This window comes from Eublepharis macularius, chromosome 11 (assembly GCF_028583425.1).
Source record: "Eublepharis macularius isolate TG4126 chromosome 11, MPM_Emac_v1.0, whole genome shotgun sequence".
Lineage (NCBI taxonomy): Eukaryota > Metazoa > Chordata > Lepidosauria > Squamata > Eublepharidae > Eublepharis > Eublepharis macularius.
The window spans coordinates 9715059-9731786 of NC_072800.1; the positions used below are offsets into that span (position 1 = coordinate 9715059).

Here is a 16728-nt window from a genome sequence, read left to right on the forward strand (position 1 = left end):
CTTAAAGGTGCTACTGGACTTTTTACTATTTTGCAACTACAGACTAACACAGCTAACTCCTCTGGATCTTGTCCTATAAGAGAGGGACAGCTGAAAATGGGCAGCTGAAGTTTTTAATGGCACGGTGGTTAATAACATCATTTAGTAAAAAAAGTCTTGTGAAACCTCTCTTAAATGGATAGGACATTTTCCCTTCAGGACTGTTAGCAACCTTAGCAGCCATCGGTTTGGTAGAAGAGGAACACAGAGACAGAGAGGGTTTTTCCATTGGCCTGATTCACTAATTTGTATTTCACAATTCTTATTTTCTGCCTTAGGTTATCTTTTGAAAAAGCAAAGCAAAATACAAATATATGTTTAAAATATCAAGGCAGTGGGATTAACTAATTGGCAGTAGACCTGTGTTTGGTCAGTATAAGTAAGTAAAAATAGCCCTTGGACCCAGAGCACACAGAGATACCTTCAAGTTTCTTTCATGTAGAGGATCATTGCCCCTTTTATTTTGCATTTTCTACAAAACACTGTTATTTTTATTTATCTTTTTGGAGGGGGGAGTTGGGTTTTAAGTATAATTTTGGTTTTTGAAATAGCCAGGTCTGTTTTGCTAACTTCTGAATAAGGTACGGAAACATCTGAAAACGTCCTCACGTTGGTTCCGATCTGTGGTTCGCTCTGAACCAGATATTGAGGAGCCTGTTTTTATAGTTACTCTTTTGCAGGGAGAATTATTGCGTTCTTGCATTTCCTGTTATTGCTGGACCTAGTATGTGTACTTATGTCAAATTGCGGCCAACTTACGGCAACCCCATCAAGGGGTTTCCAAGGGCTACGCAGGTTCTGGGCTTACTACTTACTTTCAAATACCGCTCATCTTTAAATTGAGTTAGAAAAGATACATTCTTTCTACTAGAGCTCTAGAATGAGGACAGACAGCATTGCAAGATGAAATATGAAAAGCAAGCTTCACATTTGTGTCACTGCCCTTGCACAACAAAGTGTGAAGAGGGATTGGGGATGGGTGCTGACTTAAGGTACACACGGCAAAAGAAAACAGAAAGTAGCTGTAAATATGAATATATGTTTCCTCTAATTGAAAACAGAGACCCGGTGCAGGATTGTAGGTTGTGTGAACTGGAAGACCTGGGAGAGCTAGGTTGGGATCTGTGAAGCTTAGTGGGTGACCTCGTCCCAGTACTATTTCTCAGCCTTGCCTACCTTGCAGGCTTGTTGTTAGAATAAAAGTGAGGGGATGTGTGCTGCTCAGTGCTTCTTGAAGGAAGATGGGATAAGAGATCCGAGTGCTGTAAGAAAGCAGTATTGTATGGTTGCAGCGTGTAAGGCACAGCTTTAAAATGAAGTTCAGTTGAATTACCGGTAGCTATAATAAGCACACAGTGGGGAAGCTCAATAACCCATTTAATTTGGGGGGGAACAAGAGTGAGCAATAAAATGAATAAATTCGGTGTAATTCTAGTTATAGGTGGCTGACTTTGTTTTATGAATATTTAGAAGCGTTGCATGCAGCAGTCTGAGTTCTGTGTGTGTGTGTAAGCCTTTTGTGTACATCAGAAGATTTCTTTTTTGAGGTGCTTATTTTCCCTGCATTCTAAGCTAACACCATTACAACTGGGCATTGAATTTTGAACGTTTGCTGTCCAGTACTTTGACGTACAGCACTTACTCATCCCAATAATACCGGCTTACTATTTTGGGCATAGAGACAATATATTATCGATTAGGACACCGTATGCATTTCAGAGAGAGTTACATTTCAGGCATATAGCTTAGTGAGAAAATAAATCTCACAGTTTCTGAAACATTTTGAAACACGCAGTTTTCCTGTTATAAAAGGCGACTGCTTGATTTAAAAGAAAATCTGTTAAGGAAATGGCATACGTGGCTGTACAAGATAACTCTATTTGCCATATGCTTTATTCCTTGTATATGTGCTTGGTGTTGCGTTTCGTCAGTACCAAACACAAGTGATGGTGGTACGTCGTTCAGAAAGTTGCCAGGAGGCCACGTCTGGGGAAGGCCTCGGCCTCTATGACCTTTTGTTTGCCCTCCATGAAAACTGGATGGCCTCTGTGTGAGATGGGATGCTGGACAAGATGGACGACTGGTCTGATCCAGCAGGGCTCTCTCTCTCTCTCGCTCTCTCTCTCCCTCTCTCTCTCTCTCTCTTAGGTATAGAAAATTTATATAAAAAGAAAGAATATAACAATAGAAAGACATAAAAGAAACTTATACAGCATTACATTTGGAATTGATTTGAAACTTATACAAACTTATACAAACAGTACATTTGAAATTAGTTTTGAAACTTATACAAGCACTTCATTTAAAATTAGATTAAAGAGAGCCAGTTTGGCGTAGTGGTTAAGAGCACGGGACTCTAATCTGGAGAGCCGGGTATGATTCCCCACTCCTCCACAAAGCCAACTGGGTGACCTTGGGCGAGTCACAGCTCTCTCAGCCCCACCCACCTCACAGGGTGATTGTTGTGGGGTAATAATAACACTTTGTAAACTGCTCTGAGTGGGCATTAAGTTGTCTTGAAGGGCGGTATATAAATCGAATGTTATTATTATTATTAGTAGAAAGATAGTCAGAATTGACAATAGCAACGTTTGATTATGTAATAGCTCTCCTTCTCTATCCTTGGTTACTTATACAAACTCTAATGTCAACTGCTTTGGTTAGACATTTCCCTGTGTTTTATCTTGTTACAAGCAACAAAGCCCAACAGGCTCTAGCAACGGGAGGGCGGGCGGGCATTCCCTCCTCCTTCGTCACTGATCACGGATGGATGAAGACCGGGGGGGGGGGGGCATGGCCACCTCCTCTGCACCTGCTCTCAGCTGAGTGAAGGGAGGGCAGGCATTGCTGCCTGCTCTGAGCCTGATTCTGGCCAGGTGAATGGGGGGCATTGCCTCCTGCTCTACACCTGATCCCAGCCTTATAAAGGGAGTGGGCATTGTCACCTCTTTGCCTGATCCTGGCTGGGTGAAGGGGGCGGGCATTGCCACGTGCTCCACTCTTGATCTTATCTATCCACTCTGACATATCAGGGCACATTTCTGCTTTCCATTTCACTGCATATAGCACCCTTGCTGTTGTCACCATGTAACGGAAAAGGTCTCCCTGTTCTTTTCTGAGATTATTCGGTAGGATATTTAACATTTTTTAGATTTAGCTCAGATCTAAGTTTGAAAATCTTCTGCATCTCTTCATATATTTTTATCCAATATTTTCACACTCTCTTACATGTCCACCACATATGATAAAATGTTGCATCCGTACCAGCTGGATGGCCACTGTGTGAGATAGGATGCTGCACAAGATGGACTACTAGTCTGATCCAGCAAGGCTCTTCTTAGGTCCCCTGAAATGTGCCCTATCTCTCGAGCTTTAGTCACCATGTTCCCTTTAGTCACCATGGCTAGCGGCCACTAATAGACCTATCCTCCATGAATCTGTCTAATCCCCTTTTAAAACTGTTTTTGCTGTCAGGTTCTGGCAGTTAGACCCAAATAGTACTTTACATCAGACACTCCAGCGCATGAGTTAAAGTTGCTTTATTTAGGATCTATCAGTTCAGTGCACACGTGACTACAGCATTGGCAGAAGTGACGTGGGTATGAAAGGTCAGGTTAGTTACAGGGAAAGTTCCCGCCTTTTAGGATAGGGGCGGTTAGAAGCCGAGGGGTGTGTGTGTGAAGGGTGAGGAGCCTGGGAAAGAAAGAAAGAGTGAAGTCATTTTAGTTCTCAGACTTTGCTTGGCATCCAAGGTCATTCTCCAGTCTGCTCCAGAAGTGAAAGTAACCAACTGCAAGATCAGTGGAACAGCTACAATCCTAACTGCGAAAGGCATATCTCATAACTTCAGTACACAGTACAATATACACTTATCATAGTCTCAGAGGATCAGCATCCATTACAGAACACTTTCATGATAGATATGTTTGCATGCATATCTGACACTTGCGGCTATGAATTCCACATCTTAATTACTCACGAAAAGAAGTATTTATTTTTTTGTTTTACATCATTTATAGTTCGCCTTTCTCACTGAAACTCAAGGCAGATTACATATCGTGAGAAAACTTGGCTGATATTCAGTGCCCTCAAAGTTCCATTCCTTTTGGAGCACGTTGAGTCCCCGTCAGGCTGGCTTCTCACAATGCATGAAGCCTGGAAAGACTCCATTCAAATCCTACTCACCGTGAAACTCACTGGTCAACCTTGAATCAGTCATTCTTTTGAAGCCTAACCTACCTCGAAGGGTGGGTATGAAGATAACCCGTAAGAGCTGAGAACCACCCTTAATAAATATGGATTAAATAAATGCAATTCTGAAATTACTATTTTTCCTGCATACTTTTTCCTGCATTCCTCAGATCCCTGAGTAAGCAGACCCCTTCCTTGTGTGACAGCAGCCCAGTTTTTTGACTTTCGCGATCCACAGTGGGGCTAGCCCCTTTACTATTAGAAACTAGGTCAGTATTGAGTCAAGCCTGGTGCTGAAAAACTGGAGTATTTTCAGAACAAAATCATTTCCCTTCACCTATGTTTGCTGCTTTTCAAACTGGCTGAGATATTCTTGTATGCTCTTGTCTTTTATTTTAAAACGATGCCAGAATATGTAAGCTTACTCAATCATTTCAACTCTTGTGCTAATATGCAGTATTTTGCCTTCTTGAATTGTTTTCAGGCTTCTCCTGTGATCTTGGGTTCAGAACATGGGTGTTTTCTTGCTTTGTAGCACTGATAACCTGCCGCCTGTACCATACATTCTGCCACTTTTCTCATAACGTGATCCTTTCTCCAGTGTATACTCCGGCTACACAGTTTGGTTATTTAACTAATTTGTTCTGCTCCTGATGGCTTCTGGCCAAACCTACCTTGCAGGGGTTTTTGCAATGCTTTACAAACTTCAGAATCCTGTTTGACCAGAAAATACAGTCGGAAAAAAATAAATGGGGATGTATTCTGTGGGCAACAATGACCCTGTCATGCCACCTCTCATAAAACTTATTTTTGTCATGGATCTGAAAAAATACTGGAGTTCCCAGAATCCAGCCTGAAGTTTCGGAGTTCTCAAATTTTTTCTCAAGATCTCCGAGAGAAGGAACAAAGTTGCAAGGTATGAGCAAGGCTTGTTTTGACACAACCAGGGCTTTTTTTCTGGGAAAAGAGGTGGTGGAACTCAGTGAGTTGCCCTTGGAGAAAATGGTCACATGGCTGGTGGCCCCGCCCCCTGATCTCCAGACAGCGGGGAGTTTAGATTGCCCTCCGCACTGCCAAGCGGTGCGGAGGGCAATCTAAACTCCTCTCTGTCTGGAGATCAGGCGGTGGGGCCACCAGCCATGTGACCATTTTCAAGAGGTTCCGGAACTCCGTTCCCCCGCATTCCCCCTGAAAAAAAGCTCTGGACACAACTGTCCTTTAGGATGTTCCTCTGAACCTTTAGGAAGAGCCAAGCTCTGCCCCCTAGCCCAAAAGATGTGGGTTCTCTGTCTGCAGACCACCAGATGCCACCCCTACCTCCAAGACTCATTCCCAGAATCTAAGCCTTGGGAGACCCTATGAAGTGGAATCTGGCCCTTGGAAGTTTGTCACTGTACATTTTATAAGGCTCTTCAGGACACTGTTGCGTTTGTAGTAAGAGGCTAATATTACTCTTTTGCTAGATTTAATGTATTTAGTTAGTGGCAAAATGCATATTTCATACAAATCAGAGTAATGAATTTTCAGTGTTTTTAATCCGAAGTAGCTTTAGTAGGCTGTAATTCTGAGTGGAGAAGTGACAGTGTTACCCTAAATTGGGGTGTGTGTGTGTGTTCTACTTGTGAGTTGGGGAAATTAGCATACAAGGAAAAGCAGTGAAAAGATGGGGGTAACTAGCAGGATCTCCCCCAATATATACCAGGACCATTCCCTTAGAGAACTCTCTGAAAAAACCAGGCAAGAATGGTTTTATTAAAGGGGCAGCAAAAGCAAGCACATAGGAAACCACACACAACATACGCACAGAGCTAACTGGAAAAACAGGGAGGAAAAGAGAGAGGAGTACAGGATCGGGTGATATTTACCAGTCTAGAAGATAAAAGACTTCCATAGAGAGGAGAAGCTGAGCGACCAGCGCTTTGCGGCAAGAAGCTCAGACACACATCTGAGACTGTGCATAGGGACCAAAGAACACACACACACACACCCAGAGAATATGGCAGGGCAGTCCAATTATACTGGGGTATGTATCCTGGAGCAAGATCACATCTGCCCCTCCAAATAACTTAATGTCTGTCTCTGGAGGTGAGACAATAAAATGGGAAAGGTTGGATTAAACCTTCCAGGGTATTACTAAAGATAAGAAAAGGTGATTGATAACCTCTGATTAGTGGAAGGGAAGAGTTTATCAGATCCCTGATTAACTCTGGTTAGGAAGGGGTATGGTGATTAATTCAGGAACTCCTGGAAGACCTTTTGTCTTTACATCTGTGCATCTCCGGGGTGTGGGGCTGCTGGCCAGTGCTGCCCCATGACTCACGTTCCAGTGATTTCCCCTTCCAACCAGATGTTCTGCTTAGCCACGCAATGAGCCATGTGCTTGAAACACATGAGGGTAGGGAGTTATGATATAGCCGTATTCATAAACTGCCCTATTAGCGTGAGGGTGTGGCTTGGCTACTAGCAGCAGGGCAAAGGAGGCATTTAACATTTTACTTTTCAGCCATTTCCTGTTAAAAATCATATCCCAAAGTATCTTTCTATCTGTAGACAGAAAAGTTAAAGGTCTTTTTGTATTTCACCTCTAGGGAAAGTGATTCCAAGATGGGAAGAGAGAAGCATTGATGTGGCTCCTGTGTATTGTCTAGTTTGTCGATACTTTACAAAACTGAGCAGTAAAAGTTTGGTAGTGCTCCATTCCACTCCAGCCACTCCACTCACAGAAAGTGATTTTTTTGGTTTCGATATGAGCTTAGATAGATACTGGAATTAGTAGCCAAGAGGTTTCAGTAATAGAAAATTAGACCTTAAACCTCCCCCACCCCTTCAATGTTTCTTCTTCTTTTGCAGGCTACTGCAACACTTCAATACAACAGTTGAAGACTATACCGTCATCTTCACTTCCGGATGTACAGCCGCTCTCAAGCTTGTGGCAGAGGCCTTCCCTTGGGTGCCTGAATCCCTGGGGCAGCCTGGCAGCCGGTTTTGCTACCTCACTGATAGCCACACATCTGTGGTGGGCATGAGAGCGGTCGCCGCTGCAGTGGATGTCCCGTCTGTCCCAGTGAAACCTCAGGAAATGGTGTCGTGGGCAAAGGACGAGCGGGTAGAGGAGCAGGGCTGCAACACGCCTCTTCTCTTCTGTTACCCTGCCCAGAGCAATTTTTCAGGGACTAAATATCCCCTTTCATGGATTGAAGAGATCAAATCAGGAAAGCTCCGCCCCATCAGTGTCCCCGGGAAGTGGTTCGTGCTGCTGGATGCGGCGTCTTATGTCAGTACTTCTCCATTAGACTTGAGCGCCCATCAGGCGGACTTTGTGCCCCTGTCGTTCTACAAGATGTTTGGATTCCCCACCGGTTTGGGTGCTCTGCTGGTGAAGAACGAAAGTGCTTCTCGCCTGAGGAAAACTTATTTTGGAGGGGGAACCGCAGCTGCCTACCTTGCAGGGGAGGATTTCTATTCACCAAGACGCTCAGTAGCTGAAAGGTAAAACTGTTACACAGAATCTCTCTGTCTTCAGTGATTATTCCCCTCATACATAGGATCCTAATCATCATGACTGACCCAGATCAGGCGTCATGTTCCCAGACCTCCAGCCCATGGGTCCTGAATATGTCACGTGCTCACACAGACCTTTCTCCTCAGTTGCATGTTGGAAAATGGCTGCTTTGGAGAGTGGACTCTGTGGCGTTAAACCTCACTGAGGATTTTTTCCAAATCTTCGCTTCCTCAGGCGCCACCCCCAAAGCTCTAGGAATTTTCCATCTTGGAGTTGGCAAGTCTGCTCTGAAAGGACATCCTGACCTGGCAGACCCCACCCAATCCTGTCCCTTTCTGTGACAGATTAATTTAACATAATTGTTTTGTTGGATATTCTGCTGGGGATAATTGGAAGCCCTTGATTGGATTTACGCAAGCCTGGGCTCCACTTGATTGTTCTGCTGTTGATTAATGTACACTTGATCACTGGTAAATATGAGTCTCTCTGCTTGAGATGTCTTAGACAAGAACGCTCAAGTGTAGAGAGATGCTGTTAGCTGGGAAGTGTAGTTTAAAATTTCAATTTCACCTCTCAACAGAGCTGGCAAAGATCTCTCTTCAGAGGGTTTGTTAATTTCCTCTTCACCTTCTGAAAGGAGAGGTGAAATTGACAGTCTTTCCTTTCCTTTCCTTGAAAGCCAGGGTAAAAAGAAATATTTTGACTGGGTGCTTGAAAGAGGGTAGGATAGGTGTTGTGGGGGAGGGGGAGCCAAAAGAGGGAGGGCGTTCCAAAGGCAAAGGGACTACCACTGAAAAAGCCCTGACTCTGTGGGTGGGGGCACAGAGAGCAGGGCTTACTGGTGAGCTGGACTGCACAGGAGGAGGGGGTCCTTCATGAACCTTGGTGCCAGGCTGTTTAGAGCCTTAGAGGTATGGAAGACATTGAATTATGGCTGGAAACCTGGGCAGCCTGGAGACCTGGGCAGCCAGTACAGCTTGTACCGCTTGTTCAGCGCAGGAGCGATAGATGCTGGAATTAGATAGATACTGTGCTTTGCCTTTGATGGTAGCCCGGCTGCCACATTTTGACCAACTGAAATTTCCAGAAAGTTTTCAGAGGCTGCCCCATGTAAAATGCATTACAGTGATCTAACCTAGATGTGATCAGAGTGGGGATCACCATGACCAGATCACGCTTTTAGAGGAATGGCTAATTTTTAAGTGAGGCCAGTCCTAAAAAATAAACCTATTTAAGAATAAAAAACATAGTACTGGTGCTATTGGTTTTAGTAAAAATTGCCAGCCAAGTCAGAAACCCTTATACGTGGGGGAAGGAGAGAAGAAATGGGGCTGTAATTCTATTTACTAAACCGTTTCCCTTCAGGAAAAGGCCACGGCAATCTGATGTCTTCTACTTGCATTAGAATAGGTTGGTCCTGCCGCCTCTTCTGCTAAGCATGGAGGTCTCCTCTGCCCAGGAATGAACGGCAACATTACAAAAGCCCTCTAACAGGTTGAGTCAGGTGGCCTCTGGGACGCAGGCACTCTGCAGGGCCACTTGGCTTAGTTTGCTCTTAGCCTCCAGTGGCCCTCCAGGGCAGTGGCCATTGAGAATTTTGTGGGTAATTTTGAACATTTATTTTTATTTATATTATTTATAGACCAGCTTTCTCACTGAGACTCAAGGGGGATTACACAGTGTAAGTCAATACAGTCAACAGCAGGTGAATTCAATAAACAATGCAATAGGGTATACAAATGCAAATTTACAGAGATTTGGAAGCAAGCAGAGATCTGTACAGAGCTGAAACAGAGCATAAGCAATTCTGAATCTGACATATTAAACAATGCAGAAACTAACTAGTGCTGGGTCGTGAGCAGATGGGTTTCAAATGGGCTCCTCGACTTGCCTAGTCCTCTACCATCTGGCTGAGAAATATTCATCCTTTAAAAGGGGGCAATTTTATGTGGCCTTTATTGATCTTAAAGGGACCTTTGACTCTATAAATTGCCCCAAATTGTGGAGTAAACTTGGCCAAACCAAACCAAACCAAAAGATTTCTAGGGCTTATACAACAACTAGATTGTGGTTGAGCTGCTCAACTGTGTTGTGGGTCTGAAGGACATTTAACAAGCTCATTTAACCTGGAAAAAGGGGTAAGACTTTACTAGCTCCCTTTCTGTTTAATATATATTTAAACGATTTAGTATTTAATTTTGATGAGTGATGCCATCCACCTAAATTAGCTGAGACTAGTGTCCCTGTCTTGCTCTATGCGGATAATGCCGCCATTTTGTTTCTCACCAGGGTTCGTCTGCAAAGGCCTTGCAAATCTTTTCCACCTATTGTCTGCATGAGAGCCTGTTGATTAACTACCAGAAATCTAAGATCTTAGTCTTCACCAAAAGTAGGAGATAGCCCCCATTACATTGATCAATCAACAGATTTAATATCGAGCAAGTTAGGACCTTCTCTAATTTGGGGATCCTCTTTTTGGCAGACTTATCTTGGAATAGCGTAAAACCCTGTGAAAATGCTATAAACAGGTTCGTCTATAATAAGGTGGGGGGGAGTACATTCCCAGAGCTGTGCAAGCTTCTAACCTGAAAGTGATTCCCCTCATTACGTTTCAGCTATTTGTATTAAAGTAGCATCTGAAAAGATTGATCAGCCCCTTGCAGATTTTCTGAGAAAACCGTTGAATGTACTCTGTTAAATCTCAAATACTACATTGCAGATGGAATTTGGCCAAACATCTTTGGAAGTAAGAGCGTGGCTTTCCGCCCTCAAATTGAGAATAAAGAGGGGGGTTGCTGAGGATGTCCTATTGGCTGCATTGGTACTTTCAAGTTGGTTTGGATTAAAACTTTGAATGAGAAACTGCTGCTAGTTGGTATGACAGCTAATCTTATCTCTGAGATGGGCAAATCAAAAGCTCTCTGTTTGATTAAAAAGCACATTCTAGAAATTGACCACAGAATTTTGACATTAGGGGTGTGCAGAGACAGAAAAATTTGGGTTTCCTGCTTCGGAAAAAGAATTGGAAATAAGCGATTAATGAAGTGGCAAGCCGCTTCGGAAACTGCTTATTGCCCCGCATCGATATGCTTCGTGAAGATTCTGAACACACTGAAACTTCCTGCCCCACCTCTTATTTTATACGATGGGAGGGGGATGAGGCCAGCTGAAGTTTAAAGGGCCCTTTCAGTGCCGCACACAGACGTGCAGGAAGGGCCCTTTAAATTTCAGCTGTCTGGCGAGGGGTATCCCCCCACCGGCTAGCTGAAGCATGGGAAGGGCCCTTTTTTTTTGCTGTCTATTATTTTTTAAAAATTTTATTTTTTTAATATTAAATATTTAACAGTTAACAATAAAACATCACAACAATAAAGAGCAAATCAACAAGTGAACATGAGAAGGAAGGGCCCTTTTCTTTTTTTTTTGAAAAATTTTTTATTGGGTTAGAATCCATTATTTTTTACATTACATTCAATTATCCCCAATTTTTCATTTCTAACCCCCTCCCTTTCCCCCCCTTTTGTTGACTTCCAACAGCTTTCCAACCCCTTGTCCCTTTTCCCTTACTTCAATTTAATTTCTCTATCTAAAACAAATATATATTCTCCTTTATTCTAAGCAGTACATCCTTAACTATTTTTAATATTCTATGCCTAAACTGTAAGTCCTTGTTTCCATCTTGGATAAACAATTTATCCCAATTTCTATAATTCAGATATTTCTATAAACCATGTAAATCATACAATCATTTAAGTCAAACAATTTAACTTATACTCCATATATTGTTGTCTTCTTATAATAGTTCTTCAATATAATTCAATATAACTCTCATCATATAGTCAATCAATTTGACTCATCTTTAACCTTAGACATTCAGTTTGGCATTATACAGATCATACCAAAGAAAGAAAATATTATTGGTTACTCAATCCTTATATTTAAACCTTATAATTAATTATTTTCTATCAATGTTCTATTTGTTAACCTTCATATATCTATATATATATCCATCTATTAATCTAACTGCTTATAAATTCACTTTTATCTCTTCTCCCCCCCGGTAAAGTCACCCTCCTCTGCACTTTGTTATACATCAGTAGTTCTCAAACTGCCACAGTTTTCCTCCCACCTCCCATTTCTTCTCCAAATATTGTTTCAGCTTCTCCCAATCTGTGTTAAACTGCCCTGAGTCCAGATTTCTCAGTTTTCTTGTCATCTTGTCCATTTCAGCCATATACAGCAATTTGTAAATCCAATCTTCAGTGGTTGGTACTTCTTGTACTTTCCATTTTTGCGCGTACAAAAGTCTAGCCTCTGCCGTCATATAAAATATCAATGTCCGATGATGGGCTGGAATTCCCTCCATTCCCAAGTTTAGTAGCAGGAGTTCTGGGTTCTTATTAATTTGAAACTGTAAAATTTCACTCATTTCCCTTATTATTTCCGCCCAGTACTGCCTGGCTACCTCACACGACCACCACATATGATAGAGGGAGCCCTCATGCTTCCTGCATTTCCAGCACTTATTAGAAGTGTTCAAATTCCCTAGCGCAATCTTCTTTGGTGTCATGTACCAACGATAAATCATTTTGTAAATGTTCTCTTTAATGCTAGTACATGTCGTTGTCTTCATTGTAGTCTTCCACAAGTATTCCCATGCCTCCATTGTTATTTCTTTGTTAAAATTTATAGCCCATTTCACCATTTGTGTTTTAACTATCTCATCCTCAGTATACCATTTCAACAGTACTTGGTATACCTTGGATATTCTTTTCTTGTCCTCTTTAAGAAGGGTCTGCTCTAGTTCCGAATTCTCTATTCGTATGCCTCCCTTTGCAGAGTCCGAATTATATAAGTCTCTGATCTGTCTATACTGGAACCAATCATAATGAGGTGATAGTTCCTCTTGCGTCTTTATTCTGAGTTTAGATAGTTCAATTCTAGTTATTTCTTTATAAGTTAAACATTGTTGTTCATTATCAACAACTCTCGGGTCTATCACCTCATATGGAACTACCCACAAAGGAGTTCCTTCTTGTAAATAAATTCTGTACTTCTTCCAGATTGTATATAGACTTCTCCGTATATAATGATGCAGGAACATCGAGTTGACCTTTACTTTATCGTGCCATAGATATGCGTGCCATCCAAATATTTTTTTGTATCCCTCTAGGGCTAGTAATTTCTTGTTCTTTAATGTCATCCACTCTTTCAGCCACACTAGGCAGATTGCATCGTGATAGAGTCTCAGGTTGGGCAGTTGCATTCCGCCTCTTTCCTTTGCATCTTGTAAAACTTTCATTTTCACTCGAGGCTTCTTGCCTGCCCATACAAAATCTGATAATTTCCTCTGCCATTTTTCAAATTGTTTAGAGTCTCTGATGATTGGTATTGTCTGTAGCAAAAACATAACTCTTGGTAACACATTCATCTTAACTGCTGCAATCCTACCCAACCATGACAGATTCAATCTATTCCATTTAATCAAGTCTCTCTCTATCTGAATCCATAGTTTTTCATAATTGTTTTTAAATAAGTCTATATTCTTTGCAGTCAGTTCAATTCCAAAATATTTCACCTTGCTTGTTACTTCACAGTCCGTTATTTCCGTTAACAATTGTTGTTTCTGCTTAGTCATGTTTTTACATAATATCTTTGACTTCTTTTTATTAATATAGAAACCTGCCAAGTCTCCAAACTCCTTAATCTTATCAATCACTTTTGGCATGTTCTCCAGTGGGTCCTCTACGATTAACATTATATCATCCGCAAATGCTCTGACCTTGTATGAATAGTCCTTAATTTTTATTCCTCGAATTTCCTCGTCTTGTCGTATTTGTATCATCAGGATCTCCAATACTAAAATGAACAACAGTGGAGACAACGGGCAACCTTGTCTTGTTCCTTTACTAATAGTCAATTTCTTAGTCAATTCATCATTCACCACAATTGCTGCAGTCTGGTCTCTGTAAATTTCCTTGATTGCTCTGATGAATCTTTCTCCCAGTTGTAGCTTTTCCATAGTGGCAAACATAAAATCCCAATTTAAATTGTCAAACGCCTTTTCAGCATCAACAAAGAAGAAACCAACCTCTTTGTCACAACGCTTGTCATAATATTCAATAGCATTAATCACTGTCCTTAAATTGTCTCTGATTTGTCTGTCTGGCAAAAAACCTGCTTGTTCCTCCTCTATGATTTCCGAGAGCCACCCCTTCAGTCTCTCCGCCAGTATCTTCGCAAAGATTTTATAGTCATTGTTAAGTAACGATATCGGTCTGTAATTTTTCACATTAGTCAAGTCTTGGCCCTCTTTTGGGATCAATGATATGTTCGCTTCACTCCAGGTATCTGGAATCCTTTGATCCCTTAAAACTCCATTGATCACCTCTTTTAGGAATGGTGCCAGTTCATTGGCCATTGTCTTATAAAATTTAGCCGTAAGTCCATCTGGCCCTGGCGCCTTTCCTAGATTTGCAGATTGTATTGCCTTACTTATTTCCTCATCTGTTACTTCACCGTTCAGTTTATTTCTCCAAGCTTCCGAGATTTCTGGAAGTTTCATTTTCTCCAAGTATAACGCTATTGATTCTTTCTTTACTTCTTTCTTATTGTACAGCTTAGCGTAAAATTTATAAAAGGCTCTACTAATGGTAGTCTGTTCCAAATACGTTTTGTTGTCTTCACAAATTTTGTTTATTATTTTCTTTTCCTTTCTCTTCTTCAATTGCCATGCCAGGTATTTCCCAGGTTTATTTGCACCTTCAAATGCTTTCTGATTCAGTCTTTTAAGGTTCCACTCCAATTCTTTGTTACTCATTGCTATCAGCTGTTCTTGAAGTATTTTAATTTCCTGAAATAGTTTCTTTTTCCCTGGTCTCTTTTTTAGCTGTATTTCTTTGGCTTTTATTTTCTCCTCAATCTCTTGTCTTTTTTCCTCTTTTTTCTTTCTTGCTCTGCCGTTTAAGTCCATTAGTATGCCCCTTATAACCGCCTTATAAGCATCCCAAACTTTGTCAGTTGGTACCTCTTTGTTCACATTATACTGTATGAAGAACTTTGTCTCTCTTCTCAATATCTCCATGTTCTCGTCTTCTTGTAGCAAGTCCTCATTTATTCTCCATGCTTTCCTTTTTCTCCTTTTCCCTAATTTCCACATAATTGGGTTGTGATCTGAGCCTATCATCGGCATTATTTCTACCTCCTTAGTCCATAACGCTAAGTCTTTTGAGGCCCAGATCATGTCAATTCTCGATAATGTAGAGTGCCTTGCAGAATAAAAAGTAAACTGTCTGCTTTTGGGATATTCTCTCCTCCATACATCTTCGAGAGCCTCTTGTTGAATCAACTCAAAAAAGAACTTTGGTAATAATCCTCTTTTCTTTTGTGCCGTTATTGTCTTTTTATCCAATTCCAAATCTGTCACTCCATTGAAGTCTCCAGCAAGAATTATCTGATCATATGAGAGATCGTCTAAATGCTTCTTCAAATCCTCAAAGAAGCTCTCTTTTGCACCATTAGGTGCATAGATTCCGACTACCAACACTCTCTTTAGGTTCCAAATACATTCCACTGCTACAAATCTGGCTTCCGCATCTTTCATTACAAATTTTGGCTGTAGCTCCTCTTTTACATACAACACCACTCCTCTTTTTTTCTTGCTTGAGGCCACTACAAATTCCTTGCCCAATTTTCCCAATTTTAAATATTTTACATCCTGCTTTCGAATATGAGTCTCTTGCAAACAAACAATGTCACATTTTTGTTTTAATAGCCAGTGGAAGATATTTTTCCTCTTATTCGGTGAGTTTAGTCCATTTACATTCCAAGATAATACTTTACACTCCATACTCATAATCTTGTTGGTAAGTCTTTTTCATTGTCCCTTATAAATCGCTCCATCTCCCGCTCAGATCTAATGCGCTTTTTGACACCTCCAAATTCAAAGGACACACCTTCTGGAAGCTCCCATCTGTACCTGATTTTCATGTCCTTCAACATCTGGATTAGCGTTTTGTATTTTTTCCGATCTAGCAACACTGATCTGGGTAATTCCTTCATTATAATAATTGTCTTGCCATCAATCTCCAATGGATCTTGAAACTGTTTAGTCACAATCTTCTCTTTCATGTTTCGTGTTGTAAATTGCACAATCACATCTCTTGGTACTTTCCTCTGGGTTGCAATTCTCGAATTCACGCGATATGCCACATCAAGGATAGCCACAACTTCCTCCTCCTCCTTCCCCAGGTATTCAGCTAACACCTCAGTCATCTGTTCTTGCGCTGTCTTTCCTTCTATCTCCGGCAAACCGCGAAATCTGAGCTGCTTTTCCATGTGTTTACTTTCCGCAATCGCCATCCTTCCCCTCATCAATCTCATCTCCATTTGTTGCGTGTCTGCTAAGTTCTCCATCGCTCCTTCTACTGTTTTAACTCTCTGCTGCGTCCCTTGTAGTTCGTTTTGTATTGTTTCCATACCTTTCTTCACCTCTGACAGCTCCGATTTTACTTCTGACAGCTCCGATTTTACTGTCTGTTTAACCTCTTTAATCAGCTCCAATTTCATGTCTTTAAATTCCTTAATCACCTCTAAAAGTTTTTTGTCCAGGTTTTCTATTGCCGATTGCCACTCTTTTTTCGACATCGTGGGGCTTGCTTTAGCTCGCTCCCACGAGTCCGCTCTCTTCCTTAACTCCGTGGCGTTGAATTTGGTACCTTTTTTATTTCAAATGTCCCGGTCTTCTTGCGTAAATTAATTTTAAAAGGTCCAAAATGTCGGGCGTCTTTTCTCTATAGTCTCTCTATGATTTTGTAATCCAAGATGGCCTACTTCCTTTTCCGCTGAGGCCGCGACCCTTCCCCTCTCAAAGATGGCGATTCCCTTCTTCCTGCCCTCCAGCAAGGGCCGCTTCTCTCCAGCCACTCTATTGTTGTTACGCACTTCCTGTCTCCCGTCTTCCCACAGCAGATCTCGCGATGGTGTCTTTTTCTCAC

The 16728-nt window shown here is 41.6% G+C and overlaps 1 protein-coding gene across 1 annotated transcript in view; it reads left to right on the top strand.

Annotated features, from left to right (window-relative positions):
* The window catches only part of MOCOS (molybdenum cofactor sulfurase), a 228390-nt gene that overhangs the window by 58516 nt on the left and 153146 nt on the right, over positions 1-16728 (top strand). Inside the window, exon 4 of the mRNA XM_054991830.1 lies at positions 7081-7719. Coding sequence (XP_054847805.1) covers positions 7081-7719 — 639 coding nt within the window. The remainder of the gene's footprint in view (positions 1-7080; positions 7720-16728) is intronic.